The 20,793-nt window shown below is 36.2% G+C and overlaps 1 protein-coding gene and 1 long non-coding RNA gene across 3 annotated transcripts; one reads left to right on the top strand and one right to left on the bottom strand.

The window, feature by feature from the left end:
• Positions 1-1,068: 1,068 nt before the first annotated feature.
• Positions 1,069-3,139, top strand: LOC118482170. 2 transcript variants are annotated; one of them, XM_035977725.1, is made up of 2 exons: positions 1,069-2,461; positions 2,729-3,139. In XM_035977725.1, the coding sequence occupies exons 1-2, from the start codon at positions 1,339-1,341 to the stop codon at positions 2,755-2,757; spliced, it is 1,152 nt and encodes a 383-aa protein (XP_035833618.1). In that variant the 5' UTR covers positions 1,069-1,338; the 3' UTR covers positions 2,758-3,139. The 2 variants fall into 2 exon arrangements, with proteins under 2 accessions (XP_035833618.1, XP_035833617.1); XM_035977724.1 differs by having other exon boundaries at positions 2,720-3,139.
• A 15,883-nt stretch (positions 3,140-19,022) lies between these two features.
• LOC110874761 lies at positions 19,023-20,456 on the bottom strand. Its single transcript, XR_002556200.2, has 3 exons — positions 20,309-20,456; positions 19,706-19,759; positions 19,023-19,200 (listed from the first exon to the last, which is right to left on the bottom strand). It is a non-coding gene; the product is annotated as an uncharacterized LOC110874761 (long non-coding RNA).
• Positions 20,457-20,793: the final 337 nt, after the last annotated feature.

Here is a 20,793-nt window from a genome sequence, read left to right as displayed (position 1 = left end):
TATGAATGGTTTTTAAAAATAAACGATTGTTATAAATAAATGTGTATTTTAGTTAAATTACATGGATAAAAATAAAAATTTCAATATAAAATACTCTAAGAAGTGCATCATTATAAATAAAATAATGAGTGAATTACCTGTTAAAAAAAGGTAAATTACATAAATTAGAAGAATGACCAAATTACCCCTCTATCAACTTAATATTGTTAGAGTATTAGTCATTTTGGATGGATTTAGCAACTTTTTTGGATGGATTTAGCAACTTTTTTGAAACCTCAGTGGTTACTATGAGAAAAAAAAAATCTTTTTTGGATGGATCTAACAAATGTTAACAAACGTCAGGGACGATTTTAGCAATTTACTTAACTAATATAATAACTTTTAAGCAATGGCATATCAAATACACAATATAACAATATATATTAATTTATTTTTAAATCTAAACATAAACACGTATATTTGTCAAACTTAAACATACTACATACTAACATACTAATTTATACATACTACAAACTTTTAAGCAATGACAAATCAATTTCACATACATACTAACATATACACATTTGCATACAAACATACACATTTACATTCCTACACAAACCCAAAATTACACTTTTTTTAACATTTACATACTAACATACACACATTTTCACTAAATACACATAACTTATACATTCTTACAAACACATACATACATACATACATACATACATACATACATACATACATACATACATACATACATACATACATACATACATACATACATACATACATACATACATACATACATACATACATACATACATACATACATACATACATACATACATACATACATACATACATACATACATACATACATACATACATACATACATACATACATACATACATACATACATACATACATACATACATACATACATAATGGAATATATTATCAATTATGTATTTTAGGATATTATTTGTAAATCTCTTGTAATTATCTCTTCCCATAATATTGGGATTGTATTGTGTATTTATATGATTTGATCAATGAGAATGGGGCAAGCATTAAACCATAATCTTCTACATGGTATCAAGAGCCTAACCCTAACCCTCCTTCTCCTCTCTTGCCGTCACCCTCCAACCTTTTTTTTTTTTTTTCTTCTCTGCCATAAACTTGCTGCCGCCACTACCCACAAATCATCCATCCTTTTCTACTTTTTGTTGACCACCGAAAATACCAAGATTGAATTTTGTCCATTTGTCCATTATAAAATACAAATCATCCATCCATCTTTATTATCTCATCATAGGTTGAATTTTGTCCATTACAAAATACAAACAGTGGCCATGTCTTCCCACACCATACATCCAGCCGTCACTGTCAACAACATCAAGAACTCCATCCCCTTGGTTCTTGATCAACAAACAAATCACTACAACACCTGGGCTGAACTCTTCAAAAACCATTGCAAAGCGTATGAAGTTTATGATCACCTTCAACCACGAAAAACCGACTCCTCCACCTCCTCCGAGAAACAAGCCGCACCCACACCACCGAAACCCACCTACTCCGAGTCATGGGAACGTATCGACGCCATTGTTTTACAATGGATATACGGTACCATAACTCAGGACCTCTTACACACCATCATGAAAAACGACACCACCGCTTATACCGCATGGACTACCCTCCGAAACATCTTCCTTGACAACCAAGAATCCCGCACCATCGACCTCCAAAACAAATTCGCCAACACCCGCCTTGACCAATTTCCCAACATGTCAGCCTATTGCCAAGCCATGAAACTCATGTTCGACCAACTATCCAGTCTTGGCTCTACCCTCACCGAAAAGCAACTTGTCATGCAAATCCTGACCGGCCTAAACGATCAATACGAAAATATCACCCTCATCCTACAACAAACCGTCCCCTTACCTGATTTTTACAACACCCGTTCTCGTCTTTGCCAAGTTGAGGATCGTAAAACGGCTCAAGCCAAGATATCGGCACAGATTGCGGGTACCGCATTAACCGCCACACCTGACACCTCCAACCGCGCCACCACCGAAAACCGTGATCGATCCCGCCATGAAAACTATGACCGCAACCGGGGACGCGGCCGTCGACGGGGGCGCCGTGGACGCGACTCCTTTGGCCGAGGACGGTTCCACAAAAGCGGCCCCCACTACCACTCCAGGAACTCATCGTGGGCCAGCCCAACTAATCCTTGGAATCAATGGGCTCCTGTGCCACCTTGTCCATACCCCTCGGCCCAATCTCAGCAACATAGGGGACCAAGTCCAGCCCAAGGCATTCTCGGCCCAAGGCCCAACTCCACTGGCAGCGGCCCGGGCAACCCGGCTCACTCGTACAACACCGGGTATTCGCCTACGGATATCGCACAAGCCCTATACAACTTGGCACTACATAAAAACGACTCGTCTTGGACCATGGACACGGGCGCCACGGGTACAATGTCTCCTCAATATGACAAATTTCCGTCTATTTTTAATTCTAGCATTATTCGAAACATTATTGTTGGTGATGATAAAACCATTCCAGTACTCGGACAGGGTGACATTACTTTACCCCCACCCTTTCCACCTTTCAAACTTAAAAATGTCTTATATGCACCTAACCTTGTGAAAAAATCTAATATATGTTCGTCATTTTACCACTAACAACCAATTATCCATAGAATTTGACCCTTATGGTTTTACTGTGAAGGACCTCCAGACCAAGAAACCTATCCTACGGTGCAATAGCTCGGGGGATCTCTACACTCTCAACCCGTCCAACATTACCAACCTTACCACCGCTTCTACCTTTGCAGCTCTTTCCCAAGACATATGGCACCAACGGCTTGGCCACCCTGGACCAGCTATTTTGCGATCTTTGAAAACTTCAAATTTTATTAAATATGGTGTTTTAGACAATAAAGTTTGTTCTTCTTGTATTTTTGGCAAACATACTCGCCTTCCTTTTGCTACTTCTATTACTACTACCTTTATGCCTTTTGATATTGTGCACAGTGATGTTTGGACCTCTCCCGTTATTAGTAATGGGGGACATCGATACTATGTGTTGTTTTTAGATGATTACACCAATTTCCTATGGACATACCCCATTGCCCATAAATCTGATGTCTTTTCCATGTTCACTAAATTTACCACCTTCATTCAAACACAATTTGGTGCTAAAATAAAACAACTACAATGTGACAATGGCCGTGAATACGCTGATCATCAATTTCACACCTTTTGTAACCAAAATGGAATGCACTTTCGCTTTTCCTGCCCACACACTTCCTCTCAAAACGGAAAAGCAGAGCGGAAAATTCGCACCATAAACAACCTTATTCGCACACTCCTGGCCCACTCGTCCATGCCAAATACACACTGGCCACATGCCCTTGAAACTGCCACCTACCTACTCAATATCATACCCACCAAATTACACCAATTTCAAACACCCACCCAACGCCTTTATAAATGTCTACCCACCTATGACCACCTACGTGTATTTGGTTGCATGTGTTACCCACTAATACCCCACACCACAATTCACAAACTGGAATTCCGCTCCGCCCCTTGTGCTTTCATTGGTTATCCACCCAACCATAGGGGTTACAAGTGCCTTGACCTCAAAACCCATAAAATCACAATTAACCGACATGTCCTATTCGATGAAACAATATTCCCCTTTGCTAACAAACCCACACCTAAGCTCCACAATTACACCTTTTTAGACGACCCCATCCACCCGAGCCTACTGTTACCCGCTCCCTCATCACTCGCCCCCTCCACCAATGACCAGCCCAACTTTACCCCAGCCCAACACGGAACCTCCTCCTCACCGCCTACCCCTTCGGCCCAACACCAAACTCCTACATCAGCCCACCAATCCTCCCAAACACCCATTCCCTCGGCCCAGCACCAAACCCACCCTTCGACCACTCACACTTCACCGGCCCAACCCACTCCACCTGTTACCTCCCCTGATACACCACCCTCATCACCTACCCAGCCCAGTCCCAGTCCCATTCCCGCACCACCGCCCCCACCCCCCACCCGCACCATACAGACTCGTTCCATGTCCGGCATCACCAAACCTAAACATATCTTTAACCTTTCCACCTCCACAATTTCTCCCATACCAAAAACACCACTTGAAGCCCTGTCCAAACCGAAATGGTATAATGCTATGACTAACGAGTTTAATGCTTTAATTAAAAACAAGACTTGGGAACTTGTCTCGAGGCAGGCTAACATGCAGGTGATTCGTAGTATGTGGCTTTTTCGCCACAAATACAGGTCGGATGGTACTTTGGAACGATACAAGGCCCGTTTGGTATGTGATGGTCGCACTCAAGAGGTAGGTGTGGATTGCGGTGACACCTTCAGTCCAGTTGTTAAACCCGCAACTATTCGCATGGTCTTAACATTGGCGCTCTCACAGTCATGGTCCATCCATCAATTGGACGTCACAAATGCTTTTTTACACGGTCACTTGTCCGAAACCGTTTACATGTACCAACCTATGGGTTTCCGGCACCGGGATTATCCAGATCATGTATGCCTTCTTAAAAAGTCGCTATACGGGCTTAAGCAAGCTCCTCGGGCATGGTATCAACGATTCACAGACTTTGTTCTCTCTATTGGGTTCATCCAAAGTAGGTGTGATAACTCACTATTTTCATATCATCACGGGGGTGACGTTGCCTACCTACTAATTTATGTGGATGACATTATTCTCACCAGTTCATCCGACACCCTTCGCTCGCATCTTATTACTAGCCTCGCGGCTGAATTTGCTATGAAAGATCTTGGGCCTCTCACCTATTTCTTAGGCATTCAAGTTGCCCGGCATGCTGACAAAATGTTTTTGTCTCAACAATCCTATGCTTTGGATATAGTTTCTCGCGCTGGCATGGCCACGTGTAACCCAGTTGCCACTCCGGTGGATATGAACCCGAAGCTCAGTGCCACGGCCAGCCCACCGTTTGACGATCCTACTCTTTACCGAAGTCTAGCTGGTGCTCTCCAGTATCTTGCGTTCACCAGACCTGACATTAGTTATGCCGTTCAACAGATATGTATGCACATGCATGACCCTAAAACTGACCATTGGAATGCTCTAAAACGTATTATCCGCTACATTAAGGGGACTGCGGATCATGGCTTAACACTTTCGGCCTCTGCGGATTTTTCTTTACGGGCATACACAGATACAGATTGGGTAGGCTGCCCAGACACTCGTCGCTCCACCTCCGGTTACTGTGTATTCATGGGGCCCAATCTGTTATCTTGGTCTTCTAAACGTCAATCTACCATCTCCCGTTCAAGTGCAGAGGCAGAATATCGGGCAGTTGAAAATGTGGTTGCCGAGGTCTGTTGGATCCGAAACCTTCTTCTCGAGCTTCGCCGCCCGGTCAAGTCGGCTACTCTTATCTACTGTGATAACATCAGTGCCATTTATTTGTCTGGTAACCCGGTACAGCACCAGCGCACCAAGCACATTGAGTTGGATATACATTTTGTTCGTAAGCATGTTCAGCACGGCACGGTTCGAATTTTACACACTCCCACGAGCTTTCAAATTGCAGATATCTTCACCAAAGGCTTGCCACATATCTTATTTGAAGACTTTCGCTCCAGACTCAACATCCGGCCACCTCTCGTTTCGACTGCGGGGGTGTAATGGAATATATTATCAATTATGTATTTTAGGATATTATTTGTAAATCTCTTGTAATTATCTCTTCCCATAATATTGGGATTGTATTGTGTATTTATATGATTTGATCAATGAGAATGGGGCAAGCATTGAACCATAATCTTCTACAATACATACATACATACATACATACATACATACATACATACATACATACATACATACATACATACATACATACATACATACATACATACATACATACATACATGCATGCATGCATGCATGCATGCATGCATACATACATACATAGACTCACATACACACATTATAACCAAATACACATAATTTATACATACTTACAAGCTAACATACACACATACATACTAATATACACACATTTTCACCAAATACACATAATTTATACATACTCCTAACATACACATGTACATACACACATACATAGACTTACATACACACATTTTCACCAAGTATACATAAATTATATATTTTCACATACATTTACTAACATATACACATTTACATACAACATACATCCTTACATACACATTTACATACCTACACAAACCCAAAATTACACAATTTCTCATCTTTGAACAAAAATAATATAAAACTAACCGTCAAAATGATGATTCTACTCGTGGTGGTGGAGGAGACGTGGTGGGTGACCGGAATTTTCTAGTATACACGCATACATACACCCAAAATCAAGAAATTAACAAAATCAAGAACAAAATCAACTTAAACAAAGAATACTAACCGATTTGGAGTAGATCTTGGTGAAATTGATGAAGAATGGCCGATTTTAGGGGTAAACCCGTGAGACAGATGAAGAGTTTTGTGAGAAAATGGGGAAAAAAGGAGAAATCCCGCTTTTAGCTGTGCAGTCTACGTAGGGTAATAGTGGCGACACCCGTCGCCGCTATTGCCCTAATGTGTCGCCGCTAATCAGTTTGTTTCACCCCAGCCATTAGATCAAGATAACAAATGGTTGGCCGGGGTTTAATACGGGACACCGCGTTCCGGATCGACCAATAGCGACGGCATATGGTTTGTCGCCGCTATTACCCATTATTCTTGTAGTGTACCCGGTACGGTTCGGTACCGAATACCATACTCATCCCTAGTCTCACATCAATTCACCATCTATGGATTAAGGTATGCTTTGCGACTCATGGTCTGTTATGTTGTTCACTACGAAGTTATAATACGATTTATAGTTGAAGAAACTTACGTATCAATGGTCAATACAACAATGGTACATATGAAGTTGATGTAATTAAAATAGAAGATTATACTGGTTGTTTAATAGTTAGTACTATAAAATACACAACTTGTGGACGTGGTTAGAAGTTTAGAATTCTGTTGGGCTTGATTCGCTTGAATGTCATCTTCAATTCTAAAACTAGTTGTACATGTTGATTTGCTGTTTTTGTACTATTAGAATTTAAAACCAATTGTACATGTTGATTTGCTGTTTTTGTACTATTAGAACTAATGCATGTTTTCCCTTTGCTAAATTTGTTTTTTTTTTTTTTTTTTTTTTTTTTTTGCTGTAATTTTTTTTCTATAATTTGTTTTTAGTAATTACAAATCTAACATTAACTGTTAAGATAAAACCTCAGAACAAGAGTGTAAATATTAAACAACATCCAGATTTCTTCATGTTTTAGGCCCATATCTTCTCCAAATCTTGGTATGCTCTTCCATTTTGGAGCTTTCGATCGCCCCGAATAGGAGGGTAATGATCTCATACACCCCAAGCTTCTTGATTCCACCATCTCGATACCATATTGTGTACCTTTATCGGGTTATGCTAAACACACCCCACCTCTTTCATTTTTTACTTGGTGTACTCCTCTCTCAAAGTTTTCTAGATGGAGTTCATTTAGCTATGCCCATATTTATTATGTAATCACGTTTGTGAAATGTGTCTAGATGTTATGATGTTATATATGAACTATTGAACCACTTCATACACATTAGCGGCCAAAAAGACAACAGAAATATACAAAGATGAAGAACAACTGTTAACTTCCCTAGTAATTTTAAAAATGACACAATTCCTAACACATTTTTATTGCCGTCAAAATAAGAAGTACGACACAATTCCTAACACATTTTTATTGCCATCAATGCGTCATGCAAATAATGTTTTGGCTACTAGTTAGGATGAAAGAATTAGGGTTTGTAAGATTAGATAGATGACTCACAAACGTCTTAGTGAGTCATAACTTGAATAGTAAAAGCTTTAAAATTCAAATTAAGAATTTTAAATTATGTTCTTCACTATTAATTTGATCGTTCTAGATCAACCATGCTACTATCACTATGCTAACGTAAGCCAATCAATGGTATGGACAATTAAAGCAAGGAGGTATTTGAACTTTCAAGGACCAGACCAAGAAAAGAGCAAACATTTTTCACATATCAGTGTCACTCTCAAGTTCGTGACTAGTCGAAGTAAGACTAACATGTTAAAAGTTGAAAACAAATATTCATAGACATGTTTAAAACTCCGTCATGATTAACTTACCGAAAAATAAGTCCTAACGTATTACATGATACCATTCGAAGGGTTGCCATCATGAAAACTTTATTTAACCTACCACTTTGAAAATCAATAGCTAAGCTTTTACAAACACCCTTAAACAATTCATAGAATGATAGTAGATAGAAAACGAAATGTACTCTTTTAGTTATTCTTTTCAATTTGTTTCATTACGATACTAATACTATAATTCATGTACTTATGTTGAATTTTTAGGAAATTTTGTTCTTTTCAAACTCTGCTTATAAATTCACAGATAGGACCAACAATGACATGTGACATTGATAGGACCATTAATTGTTTAGTTATATTAGGGGGTGTTTGGGATTGCGTTTTCAACCTGATTATTTGATTATTGTGTTTTGAAATCGCAAAAAATCTATTTTGAGTGTTTGGTAAAAAAATAATAAAAAGTGATTTTTTACGTTTTGTAGAGTTCAAAACGTGATAATCCATAAGTAGGTCACCCCTTGCTGAGGAAAACGTGATAATCAAAAAACTGATTTTTTACGTTTTCACTTATTTATTTTTTTGAAATATATATACTTGCCAAACACTCAAATAGTTGATTATCTAATTATTGTGATATCAAACAACATAATCAAATCCAAACAATGTTGATTATCTGATTGTTGTGATATCAAACAACATAATCAAATCCAAACACTATCTTTCTGCAGCACGTTTTGTTACAGCTAATTATCTGATTCTGATTATTTAAAACGCATAATCTATTTTCAAAAATCAACCCCAAACACCCCCTAAATATTTCTTGGTTGATGATCAACATCTCATTTATAGGATTAAGATCAAATACAAAGGCTCCTAACTGTAAAAAAGGTACAAATACTCCTAAAAACCACTACACACACACAAAAAAAAAAAAAAAAAAAAAAAAAAAAAAAAAAAAACCTAAACACCCACCACCACCACCCAAAAACCTAAACCCCCCCTGTTGTTTAGGTTTTTGGGTGATGGTGGGATGGGTGGGGGTGGTTTTTGGATTGTGTTGTAGTGAGTTTAGACCGTGGGGTATGGGGCGGGGGTTTTGGCGTGGGTTGGGGGAAAACGCCCAAGCCACCGCCCCGGGTGGGCTTGGGTTGGGGCGTGGCCCTTGGGGCTTGGGTTTCAAGCCGGGGGTGGAGCGATCTTGACATCCTAGCTGGCTTGGTTCCATTCGCTGACCCCGCCATGTCATAGCGGGACATATGAAAAGTTTGAATTTTAAATTCAAACCGTTTGGCTTGGCCAAGCGGTCACCCCAACCCCAACATCCCCTATAAATAACCCCAAACCCCACCGTGTGGTCCATCCCAAACCCCACTGTGTGGTCCATCCCAAACATCCCACGAACCCGCTACCCCAGCCGGTCACCCCGTCCCCAACATCCCACGAACCCGCTATGGCATCCTGGACAAACGAAGAAGAACTTGCTCTCGTCACAAGCGTCGTTGACGCTATCAAGGGGCGGCCACCGGGCCAAACAAAATATTGGCCGGACGCTTTCGCGGCCTACCGACATAACGTCGGTAAGGACCGCCACAACCTCAATGCGTGCCAACATAAATGGCGCGAGTTACGGCCCAAGCTCGAGCGTTTCAAGGCTTACTACGAAGCCGTTCCGGGTGGCGAGTTAAGCCACGAGGACTGGGTGGCGGTGGCGAACATAGAGTTTCGAGGCAAGGAGCGAAAGGCGTTCGACAAGATCGACCTTTTTGAAATTTATTTAACGCTCTAGGTTTTTTTGTAATTTTTAGGATTATGTAATTTTTAGGATTATGTAATTTTTAAAATTTTAATGAAGTTGTAGGTTTTTTTTATAAATGTTGTGTGATTTTTATAATTTTTATTGTAATTTTTTTTTTGAACATTCTGCCACGCGGTGCACCCAACCCAAGCCCAACCAACGCCCCGCCATACCCTGCGGACACGTAACCAGGCAGTGGGGGGCTCCCATTCCACGTGTCACCAAATGCCCCAACCCAAGCTCAACCCAAGCCCCACCATACCCCACGGTCTTAGGTTTTAGGTTATTAGACACTTGTCACTCTATAAATCCTTATTACACTTTTTACAATTAGGAGTATTTGTAGAATAAATTAACCCCTCATCTATAAACCTGCTAAATTTCATATAAATAAGCAAAATGTATGTTTTTCGTTAATTATGAACTAAAAAAGTAACATACAAGGAAATATGTTTTGATTCTCTATACTTACCTTCTTATATTTTATGAATAAATCAATCAAATAAGAACAAAAAATGCAAATGGATGAGAAAATATTAAGGTGGCCATTCTAATTTCTAAGTATAATAGAAACAGGACATTATTTTGTGAAATTGGTTAAAAAGATTGATATAGTTGTATTCGTAAATGTAAGGTTTTTAGAATGGCTAACTCTCAAACCAAGTAATCCGAATTTTAAATCTACACATATTATACGTTATAAGACTTGAACCTTCAATCTCACAAAAAACATTTCATAACACATTGGTTTTACTATCTTACAAGGTCTCTAATAATAAGTGTGAATAGTAACTACAAGTACTTTAGAATGATATCGCTATCGGTATGTATTATATAAATTATGGAATCTATCTATTATACTAAAGCAAAATAGTGTTTGACTATTTGACTTTGATGTGGCTATTCTCTTTGGCCAGAGAATTGTGAAATTGGGCGCCATTCTCATATTCTACCTATTTCCTTCAATTTCCTTCAGTTTCCTTAAATTCCTTCAATTCTCTGCGCGGTTTCTTTAGATTATATATGGAAGGTTGCAATCTTATTCAATAATTGGAAGTTTTATTAGGAAATTATGGAACCGTTTCCAATTATATCGCCTATATACAAATTATTTCTTTTAATCGGATGTTTGAAACGATCACTGAAGAAGCCTGCTATGTTTTATGTTCATCATCAGACTTCGAAATACAAGGATCGGTAAGTTGGATTCCACCTCTGTATGTTAATTTTTAGTTTTTATTAGAAAACCCTAATTTTGTTGTATGATTTGTATGTTGTTGTTGATGTTAACGGATCCGCTAATTGTTTTTCATATGAGATTTTAACCAGTTGATTGTTGTAATTTGTCTGTTTATTGATGTTCTAATACACCGTAATGGATTTCTATTTGTTTCTGGTTAATCCTCTTTTCTTAGTTTTCCAGTTCATTCATTCCATCATAAACCCTAATCGCTTATTTTGATTATGTATACAGATTTATTATGTTGCCATGTTGTTACGGAGTTTGAAAATTTAATAAAACAGACTTTTTGTTTTGTTTATTTGAATATAATATTGTTCTAATTTCAATTTTTTTTGTGTGTATTCTTATTTTCTTTGCAGATATGGAAGTTGGGTTTCTGGTTCATATAACGGATCCGTATAAATCTGAGTTGGTTAGGAACTCTGCTTTATTCGCCAATTTTATTTTGTTAGATGTTATAAAGTAATAGAAATCCATGAAATGCTATTACGAATTCGTTTCTCAAGTGTTGTATGGTTTTGTGCAGTTGGTCTGCTGACAGCAGGCTTCTCTTGAGTGGTAGCAAGGACTCTACCTTGAAGGTAACATTAATTTTGTTCATAATTGATTATAAATAATGAATAATCCAGATCAATTCTATAAATTTACAAGTACTATTTTAATTTGTTATGATCTTAAACATGTTATATATTTAGGCTTGGGATGTAAGGACACAGAAATTGAAGCAAGACCTTCCTGGTCATGAAGATGAGGTTATTATTTTTTTTAATTTATATTGTTTTTCTTAAAAAAAAAGAAGGTTAACAAGAATAAAGGTCATTTCAACAAGATGATAATTATTATCATTCTTTTCTTTCAATTTGTTAAGGTTTTTGTTGTGGATTGGAGTCCAGATGGTGAGAAAGTTGCATCGGGTGGTCGGGATAGAGTTTTGAAGCTATGGATGGGTTAAAAAGTTAAGAAAGCTTTTTGTATGTACTTCAAGGTGTACATGAACCATCTATTGCTCTCATATGGGTTGTGTTTCGTTATTAAGCATCAAACGCTTTACGTTCTTAGTTACATGTTTCCATTGTAAAGAACAGACATATGTAGACACATAGATGTATTATATGCATTTGTTATGTTTAGAATTCAGTTTTAAGTGAATTACAGTGAAACATGATGTAGGGATGTGATGCATCGGTGCTTTTGGATCGTACTGTCTTTATTGGGAGTGAGAAAGACACTCTACCAAATCAGTCTTTGAGGGGATTTATGATGTAATCCGATTAGAGCATCGGCCGATTCTCATTTAATTTTCATTCGAAATCTTCAATTTGCAAAGAGCACTGGAAAGAGCTTTCATTATACAACTTCACCTCATCTTCCTACACAGGTTTCCACTTTATTCAAATGTTGCCCGAAACTCATATCAAACCCTTTATGCCTTTCTAAACACCAATTGTTGATATCTTATCTTCTAGGGTTATAGATTGTTTATGGTTGAAAAGTCAAAGATTGGCAAGTCTCTTACAATCAGGTTTCTCTATGTTCATTTTGTTAATCTTTTTCAAGTGTTATTGTGATCTATATTTATTTAGAGTGATTATTTAGTTGCTAATGATAGCTACCGCATGTATTATCAGTGTCTTAAGTGACACGTTGTTAGGGTTCAGGTTTCTGTTTGTTTAAATTGAGTTAGGGTAGGGTTTGGGAGTGCTGAATTGGATTGGAACTTATGTTAGGAGCATTAAAGTATGGGTGCAAGCAGTTAATAGGGTTCGACCTAATTATGTTTTTGAGTGGAATTCGTGCGTTCCAAAGAAGGTAGGAATTGTGGCATGGAGAGCTGTGAAAGAAAGAATGTTGACTATAATTTTGCTGCTTAGAAGGAGAATCCAGGTTCCCTCGAAAACATGTGTTATTTGTGGTGAATACAATGAAACAAGCTAACATCTTTTTTTGTTTCTTGCCCATTCGCCCAGTCGATGTGGCAGGCCACACTAGCAGTATTCAATACTACATTGACAAAAAAATGAACATTTTTATACAACTGGAGCTATTATCATAACAGGTAAAATGAGCGGAACCGAGTATTATCTAATCTTGAAGGAACATTGTCATTTTAATTTTGTCACCTGCTTCAGGATAACAAAAAAGCCGTTGGAAGGATTTCATATAATTGTGGATGCTGGCAATGGAGTTGGTGGTTTTTTTGCTGTAAGTTTTTTTTTTTAATCTAAAAACGGGAGTTATGTGTCAATTAGTTTGATTTTCTTTTTTTTTTTTCAGGGGAAGGTACTGCCTTTAGGTGATGTTACTTCTCGCAGTCAATTTCTAGAAACCTGATGATAATACGCTGTTTTTTAATATATTTTTTTGCAGGGAAATGTGCTGCCTTCAGAGGAACTTAACTATGACCAGGTAATTTCCGTTAATTTTCTTTTGCAAAGTCACCAATATGCACCTCATTTAACGGGTCAATTCAGGCTTTAATTTTATTTGATATATGTAAAATATTAAAAAAAAAAACGTAGCAAAATATAAAATGGGTACAAGTTAAACGGGTTAAAATTAGTCTAACTTATATTAAAATTCGTATAATGTCCTAAATTGTTCTATTTAAAAGAGATTAGATTCATAGATGTCAATAGTGGTAATAGTGCCCACTATAGCGCGTGCCGTAGCGTTGCGAGGTTTTGGCGTTATTTGCTGGTTAGCGACTAAATAGCTGAAGAATACCAAATTTTATGGTTTTTTTTATTTTTATAAAAATTTAGTTTATTATATATGTAAAATTCTCTTTGATTTCAACTTAATATAAAAGCTAGCGAGTCGACACGAATTTCGACCTCCATATAGTGTTGAACATTTGATAGGTTAAATTCAATCTAATCAGCAGCTTTAGAGTTTGAGAAATGGAAAAAGGGATTTTAAAGTAGATGCTGAAAGTACTATAGAAAATGAAGTTCAATATGCCAACCATGGTTTGCTTTTTGATTTTGTTGAGTACATTAAGGTATGTCTTTGGTCTTATTAAATAATTTAACTTAATGTGTAAATTGTTTTCTTAAAGGTAATGGGTTATAAAATGATTTCATGATATCACGTACATGCTCTTCAATTTGCAGAAACAGAAATGTGTTCCACTGGAAGATCTTGCTGCAAAATTTAAAGAACTCAGGTGTGTTTTTGTGTTCTACTCAAAGTGCCAATGTGGTTTATTTTACTTTCTATAAATTACAAGTGTGTATTTATATTTTTAAACAGTTGATAATTTTAAACAAAGGTGTCACTTTTGATCATTTACTTTTATGTGGGTTGATTTGGGTCACCAAACTTCATCCAAACAACCTCATCAACCGTTTTGTTCAAAGGTTACGATTCTTATTTATTGTGATCTATATTTGTTTGGAGTGATTATTTAGTTGCTAATGATAGCTCATGAGTTGCCGAAATATGGTCTTAAGGTTAGGCTCACATATTATGTTGTAGGTAGGTATGTTCTAATCCAATTTTGTTGTAACTTAACTACAATAATTACGAAATTAGAAAATTATTAGGTGAATTCATATGGGAAAGAACATAAACTTTTAGACAACCATCTTTCATATACGTGCTATTCTATTTTCTCAACTTCTAACCTGTCGTGCCTATGCCTATGTGAGCAACTGTTGTCAAACGAGCATGCCAATGTTCATCGTCATTATTATTATAATTATATCCAGTTCCAATTGAATGAAAGTGATTGTTTACTGAAACAAAGTTGTAAACTTTGAGGGAAATTGACAACGACTTACTTAAAACAGACTTGGAGTCATTTTTATCTGGTTTAGGAAGTAAATCGAAGCCTTGGACCTTGGACTAAGTTTTTCAGCTTTTAAATCTAACTTGGCTATAATCGGTGATGAATTGTTGGTCGCTAACGAGTAGAAGAACTCCGAGACAAGTCTCTGCCAATTAAGGTGATTTTATATCTTTTTTCGATGTTATTTGGTTTTTACAATTGGGCGTTGATTCGATTTCATGGGTTCTGTTCTTTCAGTTTTATAGGAACCCGAAAATATAATTTATAGAAGAATTCAACATTCAGATTATGCCAGCTGCATTTTAGGATTATTCAAATACTCCCTGTTGATTATGATTTTAAACTTGACATATTTACTTATAAGCGGATCAGCTTACAACACATCAAAGGGGTAATTTGTTTATAAAAAAAGGCTAAATAGGTTTGGGCCAAATTAGTTAAAAGTCACCCATTTTCATATTATAAAACCTAGAACCTTTTAATCGGTTAAAAGAAGACGGTTTGAATGCGTCAAAGTGTCAAACGGTTGAAAGTTGACGAAGTCTGTTTTAATGCACATAATTTCTAAAATTGTTTAATTCAAATGTTAAGATTATTATTGTATTAATATGGTTTTTGTAATACTATTTAACACAATAAATACTTATTAAGAACAAAATTGGACAAAAACATATAATGTGTTAAGGTTTCTACTTTGATTCATGATTTATTTTGTAAATGAATTCACTTAAAGTTTCAACCAGTTTTTTAGTTTTTGGCATGAAATTTGTGGACTTGGGATTAAACTCACATTGAATGTTTATTGGTTGTTTATTTGTTGATAGGTATTGTTGGGTTTGGTGGTAAATGCAGGTTATTGGACTTGGGTTTGACTTGAATGATGGCTAGAAGCTTGAAGTTTGTTTCTGATGCGTATGAAAGCCGATAGAGTTTTGAAGATTGATGTTTTTTGTTTGAACTGTATTTAGTCTTGATTTTGGTTGTTTTCGTTTATTTTTTGTTTGGATTTTGAATAGGTTTTATGTTTATAATACTTGGGTTGTGTGTGGTCGTGAGTAGAGTTAGAAGTAGTAATTGTTATTTGTTAGAGTGGTTGGGGTAGGGGTTTGTTAAAACCCGTTCTGTAAGGCCTTAGGCGTTTTTGAGGTTGGTGTTCTTGGGGTATGTCTCGGAAGACCCAATGCTCTTTAGGTGTAACTATTATTTTTTAATTTTATTAATAAAGTTTTGACGGGGTGCCGTCCCCGTTTAGAAAAACAAAAGATTGAATTAATTACTTTAGTTGCATGCCTAATTTGAGGTTTTCTTTGTAAATAGGCTTCCTTGATTTTTTTTATGGTATGGGATGAGTCGGGTTGGGTTGACACGCAAACACAACTCCGATCATCGGATATTTCAACTAGATACAATGTTGGGGCCTTTTTGTTTCTACTCTTAGGGGAATCATTGCTTATGTAATGTGGAAGGCCTTCAACACTAATTCGAGGTTGGATCATTATTTATTTTATATCTATGGAAAAATTATGTTTACGATCAATATACATAACTTTACGATCAATGTGGAAGGCCTCAGTTACTCTCTTATAGCTCAATATCATCAGGATGTAATAAAGTATTTACGTATTAAAGTATAATTTTTTTTGTTGTTTAGCCACCCGTGTATTACACGGGAACTTAGACTAGTATATATTATATCATAATTTGGTGGATTGATGATCTTCTAAGATCCTAAAAAGATTGTATTTTTAATATTAAATTGTTAAAACTGTTTTGGCTCACTTTCATTATAAAGAATGAACCGATCCGACGGCGACTAATGGTTTGACCAAAATGTATGATGATCTTAGACCCGCACCAATAACAAATTAAGTGAAAAGACATCAATACGTGAGAGTGGCGTCAACACAAATTAAGCAAAAAGGCATCTATACGTGAGAGTGGCGTCAACTCATATTTGTCATGTGTGGCCTACGAATATGATCCTTTCTTTCTTTGGTAAGAGTTGTATATTTCTAGTAATTTTTCATTGTCCAATCAATTTTGTTAACTATCATGTTTTCTATTAGGGGTAGGGACGTCCATCACTCATCACTCGCTCACAATATCCAATCAAGTTCTGCCATGTCATCAAGCATTATTGCATCACTAGTGATGGATTTTAGTGGAAATGCCCATCACTTGTGATAGAATTCCATCACTCACAACCTTTTTTTTTGTTTTTAAACTATAAATTCCATCACATCCATTTGTGAAATATGTAGAATGTGTGATATATGTTTGTGTTTTGGTGTGGGTGAAATGGTATAAAAGTGTGAAATATATATAGATTGTTTAGGGTTTTTTTATCAAGCAACAGTCAACACAAACAAACGGTCGAAATTTGAAAGTTTAACGCGTCAAAAATTCCACGCGTTGTAATGTTGACGCGTGATAATATGGGGTGGCGGCGGTGGTTTTTTTTTCACGTGTTATCGGGGCCGAATACGGGGCGCCCCAACCCCCTTACCTTTATTACAGTTTGTGTCATTATTGTACAACAAACGCTTTATTTATAAAAGTAATTATTGGGTAATTGTAATGCAATATTTATTAGATCATCCTACTAAGAGAAGTTTTAGCACTCAATTAGCATCTAAGTAGTGGCGGAGCTAGAAAATTTTTTATATTTGTTTATCGCAATATAATAATTTTTTGGGTCCATTTCCGGCCGGGTCAAATACTTTTTTCATTTTAGTTTGAAGTACAAGCATTCAAAAAATTTTACAAGTTAGTTACTTTAGTAATTTAACTCTTCGTTCCTAAATATTTTATCTGGATGAATATATTTTTAAGGAATGAAAAGAAAACAGTGATAAAAATATACGGAGTACAAGATCTTAAATTAAATTAAAATATAATACATATAATATATAAATAAGTAATAAAATAACAAAAAGAAGTAAATTGAATAGTTTAGTGACACCTCGGGTTTTAAATAAAAAAAGAAAGAAAAGTGACTTATGTGCCTATATAGAAGGGGTAGGTGTAGGTATAACGCCCATTCTTACCATTTAGACTTAGAAAATGTGTACTGGGGCGCTATGCACCCACATAAAGTCCCTATAAAGCCTCAAACACCATTACGAAGGGCTTTATGAGACAAAAAAATGGGGGAGGCGTGATATATATAGCGCCGGGTATGGGGAGAGGTTTTAAAGTTTGGACCAATCAAAAATTAGTGAGTGTTTTTATAATTAATTAATAAAAACGAAAATTAGTAATTAAGTATTGATGGGTAGGGGCTTTATGAATACGGGCTCTAGAGATATAACGGCCCATAAAGCCCCTGTGTGACGTGGCACGACACGTGTCGCAAAACGCCCCACAAAGGGCTTTATGACTACGGATGGCCTTAGATAAATTTCAATGAAATATTTTAGAAAATTCGGCATGACCCGTTCGTAACATGGGCACATCCCTGTTTTGACAAACTTAATTTCAAGTAAGCTAACGACACTTTCAAAGGACTTAATAAGGGGGTGTTTGGGGTTGAGTTTTGAAAATAGATTATGCGTTTTGAATAATCAGAATCAGATAATTAGCTGTAACAAAACGTGCTGCAGAAAGATAGTGTTTGGATTTGATTATGTTGTTTGATATCACAATAATCAGATAATCAACATTGTTTGGATTTGATTATGTTGTTTGATATCACAATAATCAGATAATCAACTATTTGAGTGTTTGGCAAGTATATATATTTTAAAAAAATAAACAAGTGAAAACGTAAAAAATCAGTTTTTGGATTATCACGTTTTCCTGCAGCAAGGGGTGACCTACTTATGGATTATCACGTTTTGAACTCTACAAAACGTAAAAAATCACTTTTATTAATTTTTTACCAAACACTCAAAATAGATTTTTTGCGATTTCAAAACACAATAATCAAATAATCAGGTTGAAAACGCAATCCCAAACACCCCCTAAAAGCATAACATACATTTAAATAGTTACCAACAACTAGAAAATTTTAAAAAGACACATCAAGTCGAACTCCAAAAGTCTAGTTATTAAACAAGACTAATTACAACAAAATACTTTTAACCATAACTTTGTTACTAAAAGTAGCGGAAACGCTTATAGGCGAAATACATGTGGGTGCTCGTTCCAAGACGCCGAACCGATTAAATTGAGGTTTTACCTACATCAAACAACAATGAAAGAGTTAATTCGTAATCATATTAACCTTTTTTCAAATAAACCAATTTACACATTTCTTGCCCTTACATCATTATTTTCCTTGCTCATACTACCCGTTGAACGGGTCATTACATTCTTGTCTCAATCAGAGAAATAACATTCCATTCCTTACTTACCCGTTAGTAACGGATAACAACATTCTTATCATAATTTTCATTCGGTTCGTTTAACACGAACTAATACTTTTCTTTCATTACTTACTTTCATCATTCGGTTCCTTTGGATCAAACCGAATTAGATACAAGTTGCTTTCTAAAATTCTCATTTCATAGGACCCATTTATAACGGATCATTGTACATATTTCGATCCACAATAATCTTGACTAACATAATCTATAGCAGAAATGGTAAATCACCGAATAAAATCTAAAAGCATAAAACAACATACCTTCTATAAATTCAACTAGAAACTAATGGGTTATAAGACTAGCAATAAATTCAACTACCTCGTTCTTGAGCCTTTTGTTGCGAACCAGAATTAGCTCATTCTTCTTTCACTCCTACACATAATTCATTCTTATTTAGATTATTTCATTCACTACATAATAATCACATTCACGCATTCAATCACGTTCCATTTCATATTTTGCAATGTATCAAATACTACATTTTCCCTATGCAAATTCAATACTTTCAACACATTCAAAATCACATAGTTCTTCATTGAGGCATTTTAACGAACACATGGTGTGCAACAACATTGTAAGCCTTATGTACATGTATCCAATGCACGATTTCACTAGCAAAATTCACAACTCTTTAATCAACTAAATTCACATATCTTAATCATTCTACAATCATAATAATTCATCAATATCCTAATACATAAACATTCATCAATCAAAACTACTCAATTTATTTAACTTCAAAACCATCATACTATTAGAACCAATGGGTTTTCCTTCAAACCATCAATACAAACGAATTCCAAGCATAAAACATCCTCTAATGATGTTTCTAATTCATACACAGGCTCGATTTCTCCAATTTTCACGAATTGATTAAACCCTAGTTCATGAAAGTGCATCAAATCACATAATCTGACTTACCCTATGTAGGAAACCCTTAGATGGTTGAGAATTTGGTCACATGCATTCGATTTATGCCTAGAAACACCTTCAATTTGTTAGAGATTTGAGGAACTAGAGAAGAAAAAGGGGTTTACCCTTCCTGATCGATCCCAGCGTCGCACACCCACACTTCACCCACAATTCGTTTTTTATTTCTTATTTATTTCACAAATTTACACATTGAACCCTCCCACTTTGAAAGTGTGTTTAAATTTAAGCTTTCCCATAACTTAACTACCATTTTGCCATGTTTCATTAACTACGTAAAGTTCTTTATTTATTTTTACTTATTTTCACATTAAACATTTTAGGGGTGTTACAAGTCTACCCCCCTTAAAAGTGGTTTCGTCCCCGAAACCTGGACACATAACAAATTAGATCAATTCTACTCTAAAATTTTCATCTATTCATTCACAAGCTTACTACAACATAAATGCATTCGGGGTCTTGGCAAAAGTTTCATT

The sequence above is a fragment of the Helianthus annuus genome, chromosome 9, assembly GCF_002127325.2.
Source record: "Helianthus annuus cultivar XRQ/B chromosome 9, HanXRQr2.0-SUNRISE, whole genome shotgun sequence".
Classification (NCBI taxonomy): Eukaryota; Viridiplantae; Streptophyta; class Magnoliopsida; order Asterales; family Asteraceae; genus Helianthus; species Helianthus annuus.
The sequence above is the reverse complement of the archived record's forward strand: the minus strand, read 5'-3'. Positions and strand labels throughout refer to the sequence as shown.